Source organism: Xenopus tropicalis, chromosome 4, assembly GCF_000004195.4.
Source record: "Xenopus tropicalis strain Nigerian chromosome 4, UCB_Xtro_10.0, whole genome shotgun sequence".
Taxonomy (NCBI): domain Eukaryota; kingdom Metazoa; phylum Chordata; class Amphibia; order Anura; family Pipidae; genus Xenopus; species Xenopus tropicalis.
The window spans coordinates 38,952,965-38,974,681 of NC_030680.2; the positions used below are offsets into that span (position 1 = coordinate 38,952,965).

The 21,717-nt window shown below is 37.5% G+C and overlaps 1 protein-coding gene across 1 annotated transcript in view; it reads left to right on the forward strand.

Moving 5' to 3' along the window:
• The window catches only part of prkd3 (protein kinase D3), a 49,179-nt gene that overhangs the window by 12,406 nt on the left and 15,056 nt on the right, over nucleotides 1–21,717 (forward strand). Inside the window, exons 3-7 of the mRNA XM_002940506.4 lie at nucleotides 14,432–14,570; nucleotides 15,719–15,847; nucleotides 16,627–16,820; nucleotides 18,465–18,648; nucleotides 19,934–20,017. Of these exons, the coding sequence (XP_002940552.3) occupies nucleotides 14,432–14,570; nucleotides 15,719–15,847; nucleotides 16,627–16,820; nucleotides 18,465–18,648; nucleotides 19,934–20,017 (730 nt within the window). The remainder of the gene's footprint in view (nucleotides 1–14,431; nucleotides 14,571–15,718; nucleotides 15,848–16,626; nucleotides 16,821–18,464; nucleotides 18,649–19,933; nucleotides 20,018–21,717) is intronic.

A 21,717-nucleotide genomic window follows, 5' to 3' on the forward strand; every position in this document is an offset into this window, starting at 1 on the left:
CAATGGTCCTTTTTTGTGATATACCACTGACATTCCTAATTTAAGAACTGGATATTTCTATCCCAAGAACATTATTCACCAGTGGGCTAAGCCACGTCCTTGATCTTCCCAGTCTTCACACAACTGCATTTATTTGTGAATATTTGGACTGTCCCAAAATACAGGACAGCTAACCAAGGTTTACATATTCCTATAACTACTATAACAACCCATATACATTTGTTGAGCTTAACTGCAAGGTCTGCAAGGTACCATTTCACTTTTATATTTTCAGCCTTGTTTAACAAGGGACACAAGCAAGCTATCATTTTTACAAAATGTAAAAATAATGTTTTTGTAGGGTAAGGGGAATATTGCCTTAGAGAAAGGAAACTGTCTTAGTCTGAAATGCTGGGACTCAGGGAGTTCAAGCTGCCCAGACTAATGCCCCAGGTGCAAGTGCTCTGTGCAGGAACTCTAAGGGGCTGATTTACTAATCCACAAATCCGAATCCGAATGAGAAAAATTTGGATTGGAAAACTAACATTTTGTGACTTTTTCGTATTTTTTGCGATTTTTTCGTCGCCATTACAACTTTTTCGTAAATTATTGCGACTTTTTCGTAACCCTTACGACTTGCGCGAATTGTCGCGCCTTTTTCATAGCCAATACAAATTTCGTTAATTTGTCGCGACTTTTTCATAGCCATTATGACTTTCGTGAATTGTCGCGTCTTTTTCATAGCCATTTTGACTTTCGTGAATTGTCGCAACTTTTTCATAGCCATTATGACTTTCGTGAATTGTCGCGACTTTTTCATAGCCATTATGACTTTTGTGAATTGTCGCGACTTTTTCATAGCCATTACGACTTTCGCGAATTGTCGCGACTTTTTCGTATTGCGCTCGAAAAATTCACGAAAAAGTCACAAAATACCGATCATTACGAAAAAAAACGCATTCGGACGCTTTTCGGACGTTCGTGGATTAGTAAATGTGCCCCTAAGTGGTGTGATTTTGTGTCCCTTGTTAAACAAGGCTGCAAATGTACAAGTGAAATGGAAACTTGCAATTAAGCTCAATAAATGTATATGGGTTGCTATAGTAGTTATAGCAATATGCATACCTTGGTTAGGGCTTTGGTTCTCTTTAGTGTTTTAGTACTTGCAATGTTGTTAGTAGTATAACTTGTATATGGTAATGCAGAAACCATTTAGACACAGTCTGAAATTATTGTGGATCATTTGACTTTCAGCATCTGTCAACAGTGGAACATGCACATTTTGTTAATGCCAAATGGAATGGAAAGCTATGCTTGTATATCTCTTGCACATATGGCCAAAAGTGTCATCATAAAACATCAGTCTCATTTGACATAATATTTAAATATGGGATGTAAGCTACTGAATATTTTTATACGTATTTATTGTTGATTTTCCATTCAATGCTGTTGTTGTTTTCCACTTCAGTTAAGGATTTTTTATGCACATATAGTAAAAAAAAATAGATTTGCATTAGCACATGTAGAGTTTTAAAGGAGACATATTGGATAAATGGGAAAAACCCTAGTTTTGTAGGCAATTATGAATAATATACGGTTCTGGTTTCACTTTGGGCTAAACATTAATTCTATTTGTAACAATGGCCCCTTTAGTGGAGCTCCCTATAGATCCTATCACTTCTCTGTCAGAGTTTCAAATGAGGGGTGGGCGTGTCCTAACGGTCCCTGCCAGAAGCACAGTAGGAGGGGGAGAGCCAATCACAGCCCTGCACTCACACAAGCAAAGACAGGCTTCAGTTCCCTATCAGGTCAGCCTAGCTGCTGATTGGTTCCTATCCTACAGTCCAGTGTACTGAGGGCCGCCGGCCCCCCAGCTCATCCAAAGAATTCAGCCAGCAGGAAGTGAAACGGATGGGCGGGGCTAGTGGGGTTTTGGGCGAATTTCTCAATAAATCAGTCCGAAACACAACTTTTTAAGAACAATCCTTCTATATCTAGTGGAGTACAATTCCCTGGTACATTGTTAATTTTTATAGGATATGTCTCCTTTAAGTTCACATAATGTGACTTCTGAATAAACCCAACTTTAAAGTTATTACTAATATAATTACACCTATAATTAGTTGTTGTAAATGAATAAAAGTGAGCTTCCACAATTTTGACTAAAGTGATCTAAACATACGGGTAATGTGTTCTGTTTTTAAATGTGTTCTTATTGTAAGGTAGTACAGGAAGTATGAAGAACTCCGTGGTTTAGGATGAAGCAAAAAGTATCATTGCAATTAAAGAGAAAAATAGAGAAAAAGCAAAGGAAATTATGTGCATATACAGTATATATACACACGGATACTTATGATGATGCAGACTGTTTAAATAGAGAACTAAAAAACTAACTGTAGAAGTAGGCTAGAAATGTTGTAGATTATAATTTTGGGCTTCTGGAATACATCTTTTTAGCAGTGAAGATCTGTGCCTCCAAAGATGCCTTTATTAGCTCCCCATTTTTTTCCCCCCCTGATTCACTACACATGTTCTGTGCTGTTGTCAGTAACCTGAGCTCAAGGACTGATTCAAAATATATAGTATACATCAGTGATTCCCAACAAGTGGCTGGCAAGCAAAAATTTGCTTACCAACCCCTGTAAAGGCACTGGACACAGGGATATTAGTCACCTGCGGTAAATCTTTGCTATCGCGGGCAACAAATCCCCCCGGAATGGCTTCCCACAGGCAAAAATGGAATCGGCGATGGGATGGCATACTTGTTGCTTTCAAAAGTTGCCCAAAGTTTCCTTGTAAGGCAACTTTGGAAAACCGAAACAATGCGTATGCCACCCCACTGGCAATTCGCATTCTTGCTGGTGAGAAGGAATTTTCAGGAGATTAAGCACCTGCGGTAGTGAAGAGCGACTAATCTCCCCGTGTGCCAGTGCACTGATGTTCCCAGTGGCCTCAAAGCAGGTGTTCATTTTTGAATTTTTGACTTGGAGGCAAGTTTTGGAGGCATAAAGCATGTGTGCTGCCAAAGAGAGCATCCTGTAGCCAGCCAGTCACATTTGACTCCCAAGTAACCAGCCACAGCCTTTATTATTTACCCCCTTTGAACTCTTTTTATGCTTGTGTTGCTCCCCAAAATTATTTTTATATTTAAACTTCACTCACAGGTAAAAAAGGTTGGGGGCCCCTGGTGTACAAAGAATATAAAAGTCATGATATAAGGCTGATTAATAATTTAGATTCTCATTATATGGCAGCTCGGAAACCACAGCAATTAGCATCAGAATTTAATAATTGGCCCCAAAGCATCAGCTTATATGACAGACCAGTCGGATTTTCTGCTTGATAATTTGCAACAGCCCCTAAGCTTAGATTCTCAAAAGGTGCCCAGAGCACACTGAGCGTTTGCGTACATAAGTAGCACTTTATAAATAAAGTTATACATACATACATACATACAGTGTTACTGACACTTCTAACAAAATCCAAGATGGGGGGCTCCTGTGACAACTATAAAGACTTGGATTATTACTATTAGAGAGATGCTGGACTTTTAGGCTGGTTGAGTATATACAGTATGGTATTTATATTAATTTTTAGGGTTTAGTTCTGCTTCTGGGTTTTGTACAGGTGTTCAAGAAATTTTATTTATACATGGATCAACATTTCAGTGGTTATTTATAACCTTTTTCTAGTTCTACATGTACATCATATTCTTCATGAAAAGAGTTTTTGTGGATAGACTGATGAGAGATAGGTGGCAGACATATAAATAGAAAGAAAGAAATCTTGCAGAGGTGGCTTCAGCATGTGAGCATGGCATTATACAGGTATCGGACCCCTTATCCGGAAACCCGTTATCCAGATAGCTCCGAATTACGGAAAGCCTGTCTCCCATAGACTCCATTTTAATCAAATAATTCAGAATTTTTAAACTGATTCCCTTTTTCTCTGTAATAATAAAACAGAACCTTGTAATTGATCCCAACTAAAGTATAAATAATCCTTATTGGATGCAAAACAATCCTATTGGGTTTAATTAATGTTTTATTGATTTTTTAGTAGACTTAAGGTATGGAGATCCAAATTACAGAAAGACCCCTTATCCGGAATACCCTTGGTCCCAAGCATTCTGGATAATGGGTCCTATACCTGTACTCTCATTTGTGTCAGTGGAGGTATACAAGATAAAAACATTTTAATTATGAATTTTTAAAGGGTGCATTTTGTGAGTGTATATTCATGGAGGAAATAGGCAGTCTCAGGTGCTTGTAGATGTTACAGACCAGAACAGCCTGAACAGACATCACAGAGCAGGGTTTGCAGTTTGTGAGGTTAACCAGAACCAAGCCAGTTTACTATCATAGAACAAAAGTAGCGTTCTTGCACAAGCTTCTAAAAGATGTGTGAACAAAAAAGAACAAATGCTGTCCATCAGGCTGTGTATTGCAGTGTTTTTTGTCTACATTATTTTTCTATTTGTGATTTCATGCGCTCTGAAACAGAGCATAGAGACCTGCATTTGCCCCATGAATACAGTACAGGCCAGGGTGTACCTTGAAATTAAGAAATGATTTCAGTGTTTGTTTTGCAGTTTTTTTGTGTTTTTTCTCTGCCTGCAAAGTTGCAGGACAGCTCAAAGCTTTAGGCTGCACACCCAAGTATTGCAATAATATCATTACAAAATAAGAAGTTCAGAGGAGAAAGACTATAATGAGTTAAAAGTATATTTATAGTTGCATAGCTGGTTTGGACTGAAAAAAATAACTGTCTATCAAGTTCACTTCTTCCACGTGACCCACAATGTATACATTCACACACATACACACATACTAATATATATAGTATATAGTATAGGTATAGTATATTGACATAAAAACTAAAACTTGAACACATTAATTCATGGAAAAAGTCTTGTGTGCAACAAAAATCACATTGTTACATTCATTTTTACAAATTAAAAAAAAAAAAACTTTGTAAACAAAATAGCTTGAATGTTGAAATTACACCTTACATTAACTTATATAGAAGCTCTTAAGGTTTTAGCTGCCAAATTTTTTCATTACAACTTTTTTTGATTTTTTAAAATGTTTCCGCCATGATTGTCCCGAATTAGGGGAAAAAGTGATCTAGAATTTTAGTAATAGTGCCCCCTAGGATCTAGTAGGCATATATTGATAGTAACTGGACTTCATCTGGAATTATTCATCCAAGTAACTACAACTGAAGAATCTACTTGGATGAGTGATTAAACTTCTTAAGATTACACAGTAAGTCCCAGTTACTTATTAGTACATTATACACAGGGCTGGAACTAGTGGTAGGTAGAAGAGGCAGCTGCCTAGGGCACAATTGTGTGGGGCGCCAAGCAGGTGCTCCTTCTTTCACCTACCCCTAGTTCTGGGCCCTTTCCCCACTCCGCATCACCCTCATCCAGTGGCCCCGGCAAAGCCAACCCTGCAGGGTGGGTGGGGGTCGCGGGCCAAGCCTCCCAGGTTTCCTAGAGCCTAGAATTGTTTATACTGCACTCTTTGTAATGTATTTTCTGCCAGTTCTCTGTCTAAATACAAATATAGGTTCAAGGCCAATATTTATTTAATCAGTAACATTTCCTCAGGTACTTTTCTCTATCAAAATCTATATCACATTCACTGTCATCACAAGGTCTTTCCATAGAAAGCAAATTTGTCTGCCAAGATTAATTATGCATAAAACCTAACCTATCATTATTAGTCTGAGAATGGGATTTTCTTTTGAATAATGGCACTGCATTAGCAATTCTTTAGGAAGGCTACGTGCAGTGTTTTGGAAACCAGAGAGCTGATGTCTCATGTCTTTATTTCCTTGTGGTTAATGCTTTCAGGTCCTGGTCCTTTGTTGCAAATATAGTGTGCAGTGCATTTACACTTACAAACCCTTTGCATGTCTTCCGATGGTAGGTTTGCAATTGTTTTAACCTATTTTTACATAAAGATTTACACCATCTTCAAGCAGGTGTTAAACATCCGCAATGTAATAAATGTTTAGTGAACAGTATTACATTGAAAGCAGAACTAAACATTTGCAAAAACATCATTTTACACAGTACTTGCATTTTTTATTTACTGTTTGTATCATTTGTGTGTTTTTGTAACATGTTTATCATTTTTAACATAGTTACATAGTTACATAGGGTTGAAAAAAACCATCCAAGTAAGTCCATCAAGTTTAACCCATCCAAGTAAACCCAGCACACACAACCCACACCTACCAATCTATACACTCACATACAACCACTAATACTAACTGTAGATATTAGTATCACAATAGCCTTGGATATTCTGCTTGTTCAAAAACTTATACAGGCCCCTCTTAAAGGCATTAACAGAATTTGCCATTACCACATCACTAGGAAGGGCATTCCACAACCTCACTGCCCTCACCGTGAAAAACCACCTACGCTGCTTCAAATGGAAGCTCCGGTCCTCTAATCTAAATGGGTGGCCTTTGGTGCATTGATTGTTTTTATAGGAAAAAAGAACATCCCCTATCTGCCTATAATCCCCTCTAATGTACTTGTACAGAGTAATCATGTCCCCTCGCAAGTGCCTCTTTTCCATAGAAAACAACCCCAACCTCGACAGTCTAACCTCATAGTTTAAATCTTCAATCCCCTTTACCAGTTTAAGTTGCACGTCTCTGCACTCTCTCCAGCTCATTAATATCCTTCTTAAGGACTGGAGCCCAAAACTGCACACATACTCAAGGTGAGGCCTTACCAGGGACCTATAAAGAGGTAAAATGATGTTTTCATCCCTTGAGTCAATGCCCTTTTTTATACAAGACAGCACTTTATTTGCTTTAGTAGCCACAGAATGACACTGGCTGGAATTAGGCAACTTGTTATCTACAAAAACCCCTAGATCCTTCTCCATTAAGGATACCCCCAACACACTACCATTCAGTAGATAGTTTGCGTTTATATTATTTCTACCAAAATGCATAACTTTGGACTTGTCAACATTGAGCCTCATTTTCCAGTTTGCTGCCCAGTTTTGCAAAGCGGCAGCATCCTGCATGGAACTTATAGTTTTGCACAATTTAGTGTCATCAGCAAAAATAGATACAGTACTGTCTATGCCCACCTCCAGGTCATTAATAAACAAGTTAAAAAGCAGAGGACCAAGGACTGACCCCTGCGGTACTTCACTAACCACACTGGTCCAATTAGAAAATGTTTAACAGCCTTGTTTAAGCTACAGTTCTTAGTGAGTTATTTTTAGACATGTTTCTTATATACTGTATAGGTGCTTTCAAGAAAGTTTTTTTTTACAATATATGAATTCTTCCTGCATAGAATTCAGAGTATTACAAATAAGGTCTCCACCTTTGTATCTGAAAGATTACCAGTGGCTAGGGTTGCCACCTTGCCGGTATTTTAAGAAATGAAAGAATGATAGGAAAATAACAGAAATAAATGAAGGCAGGTATTTTTTTTCAAGTGCCAGGCTGGTGCTATCAGGGGCAAGCAGTTTGGTAGAAACTAACAACAAAGGGGGTGAAGGTTGGCTTTTTTTGGTGTCGTGTATTTCAATCTATGTTATTTTTATTTAATAACTGTATGCACCCCACAGTTGCTCTTTTACAAACGTCTGTAGCTTGGTGGAGTTTACATAATCAACATAACTACAACTCAGCTTTAAAGGAACAGTAGCACCAAAAAATTAAAGTGTTTTAAAGTAATTAAAATATAATGTACTGTTGCCCTGCGCTGGTAAAACTGGTAAGTTTGCAACAGAAACGCTACTATAGTTTATATAAATGAGCTGCTATGTCAACACGGGGGCAGCCATTGAAGCTGGGAAAAAGGAGAAAAGACACAGGCACATAGCAGATAACAGATAAGCTTTGTAGAATATAATGGGGTTTTATCTGTTATCTGCTAAGTAACCTGTGCCTTTTCTCCAGTAAATGGCTGCCCCCGTGGCTACACAGCAGCTTTATTATATAAACTATAATAGGAAAACACACCAGTTGTACCAGTACAGGGCAGCATTACATTATATAGTAATTACTTTTATACACTTTCATTTTTTGGTGTTACTGTCCCTTTAAGGCAAGGCAACGTGGTCTGTTTTGTCAATGAAGGAAACATTTTCGAATAATTACAGGATTGGACTGGTTCAGAGCAGGCGATTACCCTGTTCAAAATGATCTGTGTGCTGTTGATTTTAGCATTATCTAAACCACCATTGTCTCACTTTCAATCTCTTTGTTGTGTATACTGGTCCCATTATAGGTGCCTGTTGTGTGGCATAACTGTCCAGGGGCTGTTTCACATCACTGGGGTGGTTCCCAACCAAATGAAGTTTGGTCTTTAAATACAACTTTTTGCACAACACCATAGGTGTTCTAAGAGATGGCATTAATCTGTGTCAGCTTAGGTATTCCCCTGCCTTAAGCAAATTCTGCTGAAAAATATTTGCCTATAATGGTCATTTATATCTGTATAAAATATCATAGGAATATATAGGAATGACATGCTAGCATTATCCCTAAAAAGCATAGTTTTCTAAACCGGGGGCATGATTCATTGTGAAAATAAGAAAAAACACCTATTTTGTTCCTGAAATAGTCTCTCAGCTATATAAAGAATACTGATATAACAGTAGCCTTGCTACAAGGTATGGGCAACCCCGACTATTGCATTAAACTAAAAGCTGATTAAAAGATAAACTGCCCTTTTGTCATCAGAACATAATTTGTAATAACTGGAGCATCGCAAATTAGCATTTGCCCACAAATACACTGAGATTCTGAGGAAAACACTGCATTGTGAGTAAACACGTAGCACTATGCATTCAAACATTGCAGTATAAACACTGTGCTGCATTCATAAACAAGTTCTTTTGGTGTTGTATTTGTTCCTAGTAGCAGTACAGACCAATCTCCTCAATATGGCAACGCAAATTTGTGAATTAGAAAGAGTTGTGTTTTTATTGAATATCTACAGTAAGAAACTGACACTCACTCTTTCCACTCCAGTGCTAGAAAGTGCCCTTTATGGTTGTTGACTGACAACTCCAATCACAGAGAAGGGCAATAGGGATGCTTTCAAAACCATTTTCCCAAAACAAAATGCTTAAAGGGATACTGTCGTGATTTTAATGGTGTACTTTTTATTTCTAAATTACACTGTTTACATAGCAAATAATTCACTCTACAATTTAACATTTTATTCTTGAACCAACAATATAGTTGTAATATTGGTGTGTAGGCGCCATCTCAGTGCATTGTGCCTGAGTCTGAGCTTTCAGAAGGAGCCAGCGCTACACATTAGAACTGCTTTCACTTAACCCAGTGCTGTCCAACTGGTGGCCCGCGACCCCCCTCTGTGTGTCCCCCAACCTGTCTGGCTGCTTTGATGGTTTACCTTTGAGTAAGCATTAAATGGTATCAGTACTGATCTTAACTGACCCCCCTGCATGGTTCTCACCTCAGATTCAGGCTGTAATCCCTCTGTATTGCTAAGTGCTATTCTGATATCTACTGGTTGCTACTATTTGCTCCCTTCCCATTGTTCTGCTGATCGGCTGCTGGGAGGGGGGGGGGTGATATCCCTCCAATTTGCAGTGCAGCAGTAAAGTATGACTGAAGTTTATCAGAGCACAGGTCACATGGCTGTGGCACGCTGGGAAATGAAGAATATGTCTAGCCCCATGTGAAATTTCCAAATTAAATATAAAAAAATCTGTTTGTGCTTTTGAAAAACAGATTTCAATGTAGGATTCTGCTAGAGAAGCTCTATTAACTAGTGCATTTTAAAATAAACATTTTATGTCATGACAGTATTCCTTTTGACTCCTGACTGAAGTCCCCTGATCTAGTTTTGTGCCATCAGCAAAAGAAGGAGGGATTTTTTTATGCTCTTTGAACATAGTAAAAAGTTAAAGGTGTGTACATGTGTGGCTTTGTTATACTACAAAGAAAACCACATGGTAATGGATCATGTAGAAACATTCAAGAAGAATATAAGAACATTCAAGGAAAATACAACTAGCCCAAGAACCTTTGTAAGTAACACAATGGGTCTAAAATTACACAAAGAAATGGAAAAAAGAGAAGTAAAATATGAACAACAACTAAAACATTTTAACCCAGTCAGAATTTTAGTTTCCACAATGAAAACATTTGTTGTTGAGAAATACAGAAAATAAGCTTAGTATGTATGTTATCAGACTGTAAGAAGAAGTTCCATAGTAGTCATTTAAGCAAAGCAATAGGCGTTTTTTTGTGTGGGAAGCGGAAATGGAAAGGATTTTTGCAAATGTAACTCTATATGTAGTTTAATAGCGATTATACAAACGGTGCTTTGGTTTGTGTAAATCAGAAGAAAAAACATGTTACATTTGCAAATGCAAAAGTTTATAAATACCGTGTTTCCCCGAAAATAAGACACTGTCTTATATTTTTTTAAGCTCCAAAATATGCACTAGGTCTTATTTTCAGGGGATGTCTTATTTTTCCATGAAGAAGAATACAGTACACATTTATTCCATCACTTGGGTGAGATTTATCGCCCAGCCCTAGGTGGGTGTCTTATTTTCAGGGGGTGCCTTAGTTTCCGAGGGGGGTGAAAAATCGGGGGGGTGTCTTACTTTCGGAGGATGTCCTATTTTCGGGGAAACGGTATGATTTTTTGTTTTTATGGCTAACTATATAGTAACATTACTAATCAGGAAACTGCGTCCCTTCTTCAGGATAATTTCTAACAAGTTAAAGGTGAAAGTACTCACTCTATATGGGTACTAGAGTATATATACAGTTCAGTGCAAAAGTTTGGACATATTACATATTTGGTAAATTTTGTAAGTGAAAACAATTACAGGTATTGCATCTATTATGCGGAAACCCGTTATCCAGAAAGCTTTACGGGAAGGCCATCTCCCATATGTAATAATATTTTATTATAATATTATAATTTAAAGTAATAATTATATTATTTTTACTAGTATTATTATTTGTATTATTTATACATTTTTACAAATGATTCCCTTTTTCTCTGTAATAATAAAATAGTACCTTGTACTTGATCCCAACTAAGATATAATTAATCCTTATTGGAGGAAAACATTTCTATTGGGTTTATTTAATTTTTAAATGAATTTTTTTAGTAGGCTTAAGGCTAATGCCAAACTTAGGGGGAGATTTATTAAGACACAAATGCTCGGAGCATTCATTTGTACGCTCCGAGCGTATTTTCACCGTTTTTTTCGCGCTTGCGCGACTTTTTCGTACGCTTGCGTGAAAAATTCTGAAAGGTTCTGCTGCTGTTTACAATAGTTCGGTATGAAAATTTCATGACTTTCGGATCACCAATACGATATTATCGTGACTGATATGATTTTTTCGTAAGCATTTTCGTAATATTTGCGATCTTCAGAAATTATCGTATCCAATCCGAATTTTTCTCATTCGGGATTCGAAATCGTGTTTTAATGAATCGGCTACATGTGTCTGCACCCGAGCGTATTCCATTCATTCGGGTGCAGGCACAGGTAGGTTCGTATGGCGCATATTTTTGGCAAGCATTTTTCAGCTTGCTGAAAATATACACCATGCCCTAAGTGTGGCATTAGCCTAAGGCATTGTGATCCAATTTACAGAAACCCAGGTCCCGAGCATTCTGGATAATAGGTCCCATACCTGTACTGCAGGAATCAACAAGATGTTTGCAAACTGTTAACACACAGTTACATTTCATTCAACCAACTTTAGATAATTTTGGAGACCCTTGAGAATGATAAACACTTTTTGTAAGGTCTCTGGTTAATTGGGTCTTAAGGCCGATGGCACACGTGGCGTTTTTACGCTGCGTATTTTCTAATTCTCTCTGCGGCTGAAAAACGTACAATATCATCATCCATAGAAATAACTTGAAAAGACTTGAAGGAAACCACACAATGTGTAAATACGCTAGAAAACGCCTTACCACGGATTTTACAAGCATTTGGCGAAATACGCCGTTATTTGCACATCAACCTATTCCTATGTATACACAAAGACAGATGCCAGACCTAGCGGAAATACGTAGCGTTTCTTACTATTTCGCACTATTAGCACCATGGGAAACGGGATAAAAAATACGCAGCGTAAAAACGCCACGTGTGGCATCAGCCTAATAGGCCTATTTAGGAGTTGTCACCTGTTGACAATTGCAGAATTGAATGCAATTTGTGACACCCCAAACTTTTGGCTGTCACTCAACAACCACGGACTGCACTGAGTGATCTGGAATTAAAGCTAATCAATACCTACAAAGCAGGGAAAGGCAATAAAGATTGCAAAACACATCCAATTCACAATTCAGGGATTATTTTCCTTATGATATATTAAGCAGTATTTGGGTGACAGTCTCCCTAAGTGGTGGTGATTCTGACTTAAGCCAACCATTCATTCTGTGTGGGTATGGATTTTACCACCAAACACACATTAGCAGTGCCAATGTTGAGAAGTCCTGTGATTTATACATCTTTATATTGGATAAAATGTTAACATTTTTTCTCTATCATGATAATTTGTCTACATCATGAGCATTGGGAAAAAAACAGTGCTGTGGGAACCCTGGAGCTACCATTACCTCTAAACCAGGTGGTAGTTCCAGGATTCCCTCAGCACACTGCGTCAATAGACGGAACATGCTTGTGGCTAAAGAATCAGGCACAGACATCATCAGAAATTAAGCCAGACAGACTGTGAAAATACATTTTGACGACTTGGGTGCAGTTGCTCCAGACACATTACAGTAGAGTCAGATGCAGCGTCCTATTCATTGTCTGCAATGAATGCTAGGAAAAAAAACATTGCATTGTAAGAAAAACACATGGCAATTGTGTCTGAAATTGCACTTTGCTTACTGCATGTGGGTAAGTAAATGCTCCCTTATATGTTATGATTTTTAGTGAGATGGGAGTTATAGTCCAGCAACATTTGGGGACGCAAGGTAAAAGTGATCTAAACCCAAAAAGAGAAAATTGGATCTTTGCTCTTTTGTGACATCTCATTTGAGAACTCATATATATAATATATAATCCCCTGTTCTAAACTAGTTTAGAGACATAGAATAATTATTTTGTTCTTGCAGAATGTTTGTTTTGCTATTGGGATAAGGTTAGTACTGAATGTAATGAAATCTAGGTTAAATAGCTGAGATATATAAATGATTAGTCAGGTGGTGTCCCCTCCCTTCTATGCATGTGCACCGGAGCTTGGAGGCTTGACTGCACCTGTAGAACCAGTCCCTCTGCATGCTGGAACACATTAATGATAAAAAGCCTGTATAAATGTAGTATAAGGTTGTATACAAACAAAATATAAGCTTTTATTGAGGGAATGTCCTAAAATTTGTTTGTCCTATAATACTCTGTTAATTTGCTTCTTATAATTACATACCATATACTTTAATGCAAGGATATTCTGGGTGAGGTGTCATATATATACATAGGCCAATGAATTATCTCTTATAATCAGTAGGGACTCCATCTGTATTGTAAACATAAGTACAGAGTTTCACATATACAGTCATTGTCATTATAATGAAACAAAATTGTAATTATTATTGAAGCTTAATTATAAGTAATTTAAAGGAAGACGGACACAATGTATAAACCAATTTTACACTGTAGAAAAAAAATTGCCAGTAGGCAAACTGTAGATTAGAGGAATAACTGTAACATGCTTCCTGTAACTCTTACAATTGATTGGTAATTTAAATTTCAATTGGTTTACTAAACACTGTACGTAACTGTATGTAGTCCCTATTTCAAATCCTAGCCTAAAGTTTAAAGGGATTCTGTCATGATTTTTATGGTGTACTTTTTATTTCTAAATTACACTGTTTACATAGCAAATAATTCACTGTACCATTTAAAATTTTATTCTTGAACCAACAAATGAATTTTTTAGCTGTAATGTTGGTGTGTAGGCGCCATCTCAGTGCATTGTGCCTGAGTCTGAGCTTTCAGAAGGAGCCAGCACTACACATTACAACTGCTTTCAGGTAACCTATTGTTTCTCCTACTCCCATGTAACTAGAGGTGTCCCAAGCCAGACTTGGATTTCTTACTATTGAGTGCTATTCAGATATCTACTGGGAGCGGCTATCTTGCTTCCTTCCCATTTTTCTGCTGATTGGCTTCTGGGTGGGGGTGATATCACTCCAACCTGCAGCTCAGCAGTAAAGTGTGACTGAAGTTTATCAGAGCAGAGGTCACATGGTGTGGCACCCTGGAAAATAAAGAATATGGCTAGCCCCATAGGAGATCTTAAAAAATCTGTTTGTTTTTGAAAAACAGATTTCAATACAGGATTCTGCTGGAGAAGTTCTATTAACTGATGGGTTTTGAAAAATTATGTTTTTCCATGACAGTATGCCTTTAAGACATTACAAGTAACTCTTTTTTTTGTTACTTTTCAGCACCCAGAATTTGGCTTCCTTGGTGTTTCTGAGAAAATTCAACTTTTTCGGCACAATTTGAGCTCACAAAATGTTCTTGAACGGCTTTTTCCCAACAATTTTATCCAGGAAGGGGACTTGATTGAAGTGGTGTTGCCTGGTGAGATCAAATAACAACATAGCAAGAATATTGACATTAAACAGGACAGGCTGATACTGATGGCTATTCTTTTTATAGTTATTGTACAACATTGCATATAGGTATTATATACAGGTATGGGGTTCATTATCCAGAAACCTGTTATCCAGAAATTTCAAAATTACAGGAAGTGTAAAATTACCTGTAGTGTAAAAATAAAAGAGTACCTTGTACATGATCCCAGCTATGATATAATTAATCCTTATTGGAGGCAAAACAATCCTACTGGTTTTTTATTACATTACATTAACATTTATTTATAAAGCGCCAACATATTCTGCAGCGCTGTACAATAAGTGGGTTACATACATTGGACATACAGAGTAACATATAAAGCAATCAGTTACCGATACAAGAGGTGAAGAGGGCCCTGCCCAAAAGAGCTTACAATCTACAAGATTTATTTAATGTTTATATGATTTTTTTTAGTAGACTCAAGGTATAGCAATCCAAATTACGGAAAGACCCATTATCCAAAAACCCTCAGGTTCTGAGCATTCTGGATAACAGGTCCCATACCTGTATAACAAATATTATATAAATATTTTTTTAGAGCTAAACATGGCCCCACTTAATAATTGCATGTATGTTTTTTATACTATGTACTAATAATATACAAACTCTTTAATGGGAATCTATAGTAAATTATTTTATGCTGTATAATATACAGAATGTAGCAGGAGTAATTTCTCCTCCAGGACTGGTAAACAGCTTTCTTTTGCTAGACTGTGTTAGGAGTCTAGTATAATATTATAATAGCAATTATAATTTTAAATCATTGAAGAATTCACTGGCAGAACTGTCGGGGGGTTGGGGGTGTGACTGAACCCCCTGTGGAGCCTAGTGGATTAGTATGATGTATACTGGAAGGTTCAGAATTGCTTTTTTATTGTGCAAGCAGATTTAGGGTGGACATTCTCTTTAAATATTCTCTCTAGTGAATGTGTGGTATGTGGGGAATGTTTTGCATTGCAGTGATATTAAGGTATGGTAGCATTCCTGAAATTACAATGGGGAACCTCAAGATTAGGATTAGAAAAAAAATAACTTTGTAGAAGGATGTCCCTTTAAAACATGAATCTCTAACTGTCTAACTTAAATTTCCACAGCATCTGTGTCCCTGGATTTCTCAATACGTCCTCACATTCTTTTAGTTCATTCCTACAAGTCTCCAGCCTTTTGTGACTACTGTGGAGAAATGTTGTGGGGACTGGTAAGACAGGGGTTAAAATGTCAAGGTAAGCAAACGTTCTCTGTTTGATCCTGATTTAATACATACTAAATGTCCTGTCAGTATTACAGGAATATGGCTTACTGCAAAGAAGGTACCAACAGCCCAAAATTAGGTTTTATACACACTAATGCTGGTCTCTGATATGCCCACCCAAGTGTGATATTGGGTTGATCTGATGTTTGGCCACAACAATGCGGATACGGACAACACCGAGCCAATGCGGTCCTCTGTCCGACAGGAAAAACATACCTGCCCAACTGAAATAATATTAGTCGGGTAGGCCCCTCAAGGCTCCATACACGGGTAGATAAGCTGCCAAACCAGTCTGAAGGGGCCAAATTGGCAGCTTAAATTTGCCCTGATACGGCCACCTTAACATAATTAATGGGTAAAGGCGGCCATATTTTAGCTGCCATTTCGGGTCCATTTGGCAGCTTATCTGCTCATGTATGGGCACCCCCGAAGGCCTACCCAACTGAGATCTCGCCTAAAATTGCCCAGGTCTCTATTGGCAGGTTTGATTTTCTATTGGATCGGGAACTGCATTGGCTTGTTGATGTCGCCTGTGCCCGCTGGTTTAAGTCAAATGTTTGGCCCTAGGGCATAAAGCTGCTCCTGGTAACTTGAAAAGCCAACATTCACATTTTTTAAATCAAAATTTCGGCTGCATAGAGCACTATGTAAATGTAAATTTTAGTAAGACATGTGATTAAGACACTTTAGTACACTGACAAAGATGATGGTAAACAATTTTGATAATATTTTTTCAATTTCCTTTTCCAGGATGTGGTCTGAATTATCATAAGAGATGTGCCTTTAAGATACCCAACAATTGCAGGGGTGTTAAAAGAGGTCAACTTTCCAGTCGCTCTTTCACTGGAAACCAAACAAACAAACCTAAAGCATCACCCATACCATCAGGCGTCAGTCTGGAGGACCTGGGGGCACATTACTCAGATTCCAGGGATATTTACCAGGTGATCACATAAGAAAACTAAACAGAAATGACACTGTGCTTCCATTGGTTAATCACCAGAAGAACAAGTCTGTTACCATGTGTTAACATAGGTAAAACCTCAGAAGAGAACCAGTACTATCACAATAGCATACTCTGCAATTCACTTCATTAACATTCTTAAACTTACATAAAACAAGAAAAGTATTGAAATGTGACAGCAAGTATAAGGGAAAGACACACTGGGTGATTAGTCACCACGACTTGTAAAAAAAAGTCAGTCAGTGTCCATAGGTTAAAATATAAATTGTTGCCCCATCTGCCTGTCAAATAAATAGCATGTGCTGGAAAGGAAATGCAATAGTAAAAAAGAAGCATGTGGTTATTAGTAAGTTGACACTTAACAGACACCACTATGTACAGACCTTCATTGAAGAAAACCTAGGGAGTTATTTCCAAGACATGGGAGAATTGCAAGAGCTTGCCCTTTAGTGCTTATGCAGACATTACTTTGGCCTGGGTTTAAATTGTTTTCCCACCAGAGGTTTGGGCTTATAGGGCCTGCATTCTGTTTTGGGAAACAGTACTATTTTGTGCAAAAACACTAGTAGCATGCCCTATATAGCCCTCACCAGGAGGAAGCTCCCGATGCATGCAGCCATATTTGATCACACTCATGCACTTAAATTATCTTTCAGTATGATGTAGACATTGATATTATGAGACAATTATTTGTATTTGTAAGTATGATTGGTATTTGCTATACTAACATAAAGGTAAAATTAAATCTTTGCTAAAGACCTTTATAAAACAGGCCCACGGCTACCAAAGTATGATAGAAAATTTTTTGTATTAACATTTTGTTTTTGCTCTTTATAACTGCTTGTTCAGTGAAAAGAATCAGCTGACTCTATTCTACATTAGCCTCTAGAAAGGCAAATAGTCTGAATAATAGTGACTTTGCATTTACTACAGTATATCACAATGCACACCACAGCCCTTACAATAAACAGTAACTAGTAAAGAGAAGCAATTTAGATCACTTCCTCTCCTAAAAGCACTCAACTTCTGTTAAGTTGGCAAGTATCCATCTCTGACTGAACTTCCTCACATGTGTTCACAAGCTGAGGGTTGATATTCTTATTAGGTGGCCTTTATACACAGTACAATATGTGTTATTTGCTGTTTTATTTAAAGATATTTGCATTTTAGGGTTAATGTTTCATTAAACTTTGGATCAAGCAAGTTTTGTAAGCACACCAGGTTGCTTACTATCTTTAAAGGGTTCCTCTAGCCAAAAGCTGTTTTTTGCATGACAGAGAAAGTAATTCTAAGCAACTAAATTACATAAATTAAAAAAATTTCAGTGGTTTTAACTTTATATTTAAATATAATTGCAGTTGACAGCAGTGTTTGTTTATCCTTTTCTCTTCTCTGGGTCTGACTTTAGAGCAAAATAAATAGAATGGGTGCTCAAAATATAATTCGACTATTATTTTAATTTACAAAAAGGCATATTTCATATTTATTTATTTTATTTTTAGTTAGCTGAGTTAGTTTAACTGGAGATACCGAGCTGTGTATACACCACCCCTCCCTTCACCCTTTGTTGTTACTGTTTTGGCTTACAGATAAGCATAAATCACAATAGTTTCTGTTGTTGCAGCTTATTCAAAAGAAGCCCCGGGTACCTTCCATCATCGGACGCCCTATATGGAAGGACTGCGAGGAAATAAACAAAGTTAAAGTCCCTCATACTTTCCAGGTCCATTCCTATACCCGGCCTACAATCTGTCAGCACTGCAGGCGCTTATTAAAGGGCCTCTTCAGACAGGGCATGCAGTGTAAAGGTAAAGCAAATAATTTAACCAAGCAACTTTTAAATTCATGGAGTATCAATGCATTTAATTTCTAATTCATTTTTCCATATTACACTTCAATGTATATATAACTCATGTAAAAATGTTTCCCTTTAAGATAAATACACCACTCTTTTCCAGACAATCTATTTTCATTGTCTGTTCCCCCTTCTCCTTTCTTTAACATTATAATTATCTAGAGACCAATCCTTCCTGGAAAACTTCTCTGGCATAGAAAGAGAAATTATCTAGGGCTCCATAATACCATGACCACAACAGAAATAATAACAAACACACAGCAATAAATACAGGATTGAAATGAGCACAGAACACTAGCGGCATTATTTTATAAAAGGTGCAGAGTTGCCACAGATCTAATGACCTAAAGAAGCCCATCAGCAAGTAGCACTTACTGGTCCCCTTTTAAGTTAAGTTAAGAAAACATCTGATTGGTTGCTATAGATTGGTGTACCTAGGTAGACTTGTACATTTGGGGGTAGAAATATTAGTATTTTAACTATGGAAGTTAGCTTCTTGACCTCTATTTGATTTGCATGTGCCCCTAGAGGATATATTAAAAAGCAGAGTGTGGGGGTAAAGCTGAAATGAACAGTGGTTCCTAGAACCCCAACTTGTACATGTAAAAGTTAAATTAAAAGGGTCCACTGGACAGCCCATTCCTCATACCCTGTGTACAGCTGTATATACACAGGTGCCTATTTTAGAATATATAAAATCAATCATAAAAGTAAATCCTACTCTCTGGGCGCTACCATCACACATTAGATGAGTTCCCTCATGAAACTAGGCCCCTTGTGGACCACCAGTTAGAAAACACAAATGGTTGACGTCACTCCTGTACTCACAGTACACAGGACAGCCTTCCTGTGGAAAGTGAGCTCCAATGTGTTAGCTGGTTTAGTGGAATGGATCACCTGATCTGCCTATTCGTTTCACACTATAGGTTCCCAGACCAGACTACAAAGTCCTTTAAACAGAGAAGGCATTCTATGTTTAGTAACATCTCCCACTATGGAGAACTTTAAGGGAAAACTCACATTTTTAGTTACTTCTTTGGCCACTCTACTACAGTACCTATATGTAAAGGAGGAACATAATTGTTTGTCTTGGTGGACCCCCAATAACTGCATTTTTGACAGTGTGTTTGGGTTTACTTTCTAAGGGTATATTCATACCAACTAAATAACTTTCTTGTGAAAGCTGAAATTAAAGTTATGGTCTATGAAAAATTAACATTTGATAATTCAATCTATAGATTGTCGTTTTAACTGTCACCGACGATGTGTGGAATATGTCCCTGATGAGTGCCTAGGTGAAATATCCCATCCTGATGAAGAAGGTAAATGTGAAATTACATATAGTTCTACATAGTTACATAGGGTTGAAAAAAGACTAGAGTCCATCAAGTTCAACCCATCCAAGTAAACCCAGCACACACAAACCTATACTTACCAATCTATACACTCACATACATAAACTATATATACAACCACTAATACTAACTGTAGATATTAGTATCACAATAGCCTTGGATATTCTGCTTGTTCAAAAACTTATCCAGGCCCCTCTTAAAGGCATTAACAGAATCTGCCATTACCACATCACTAGGAAGGGCATTCCCCAACCTCACTGCCCTCACTGTGAAAAACCACCTACGCTGCTTCAAATGGGAACTCTGTTCCTCTAATCTAAAGGGGTGGCCTCTGGTGCGTTGATCGTTTTTATGGGAAAAAAGTAAAAGCCTATAATCCCCTCTAATGTACTTGTACAGAGTAATCATGTCCTCTCGCAAGCGCCTCTTTTCCAGAGAAAACAACCCCAACCTCGACAGTCTCACCTCATAGCTTAAATCTTCCATCCCCTTTACCAGTTTAGTTGCACGTCTCTGCACTCTCTCCAGCTCATTAATATCCTTCTTAAGGACTGGAGCCCAAAACTGCACTGCATACTCAAGGTGAGGCCTTACCAGGGACCTATAAAGAGTCAATGCCCTTTTTTATACAAGACAGCACTTTATTTGCTTTAGTAGCCACAGAAAGACACTGCCTGGAATTAGACAACTTGTTATGTACAAAAACCCCTAGATAAGTTAAATTCAACTACAGAAGAGAAAAGATTTCCAAAATTGTTTAACTTAAGCATACTGCTCCTGCCCTTTCTTTCAGATAGCCAGTGAGCATACTTCTTGTGTGTTCCTTTAGAAATTATTTTATGCACTAAACAGGGTACGTTTAGAATCTGAAATAATTATAATAATAATAGAAAAAAGTAGCTTTTTATACAGAGGACTTCTCAGTGAAGTGCTGACTTGCTGTGATTGTGCTTGTACGTACAGGAAGTAGAATGCAGGCCTAGACTGGCAATCTGTGGATTCTGGTAAATGCCAGAGGTACTGCTGTAAGATGCCACAGACACTAATTATTGGGCTGGAGGGCGCTGTTTGGGCCTCTGTGTACTTGATATGCCAGGGCCTGTTTTGAGTAGAATGTGCCATTAGTTTCAGTTTCCGATATTCCCCTATTTCATTAAAGAAATGTCAACAACAAATGTAGATTTCAGCTTAAATCAATTAGCCAAAAGTATGTTCAGCACAAGCGCTATTTATTGAAACTGTGCTAAAAAATTGTTCTGTTTATATCCCTTATGTTCATCATTCTGTTTATGTTCCCAAAATGTTATGCTTCCTTCACTCCTATTATCCATTATTTTTTAAGTTCACACCTTTCCTGTTATATAATTTATTCTCCCCCTTTGTTTTCATCATTTTGTGTGGTACCCCCTATTGTCCCTATATGCCTTTCCTTGTCCATTAAGTATGTTTCCCACCCTCTGGTAACTACTCTTCTGTATGATCTCTTTCCAAGTGTGTTCACTGTTTTTCTAATTTCCCCTCCCACTTGTGTCATCATTTTATATGCTTCTCTCCCTACTAGTGCCCATCATGTTATTTGTTTCTTCAGTTTGTCATTCTTTTTATTGTTTGAATTTATTTTCTTTCTCTGCAGTACACTTAGGCAAAATTATATTTGCGTCTCATGA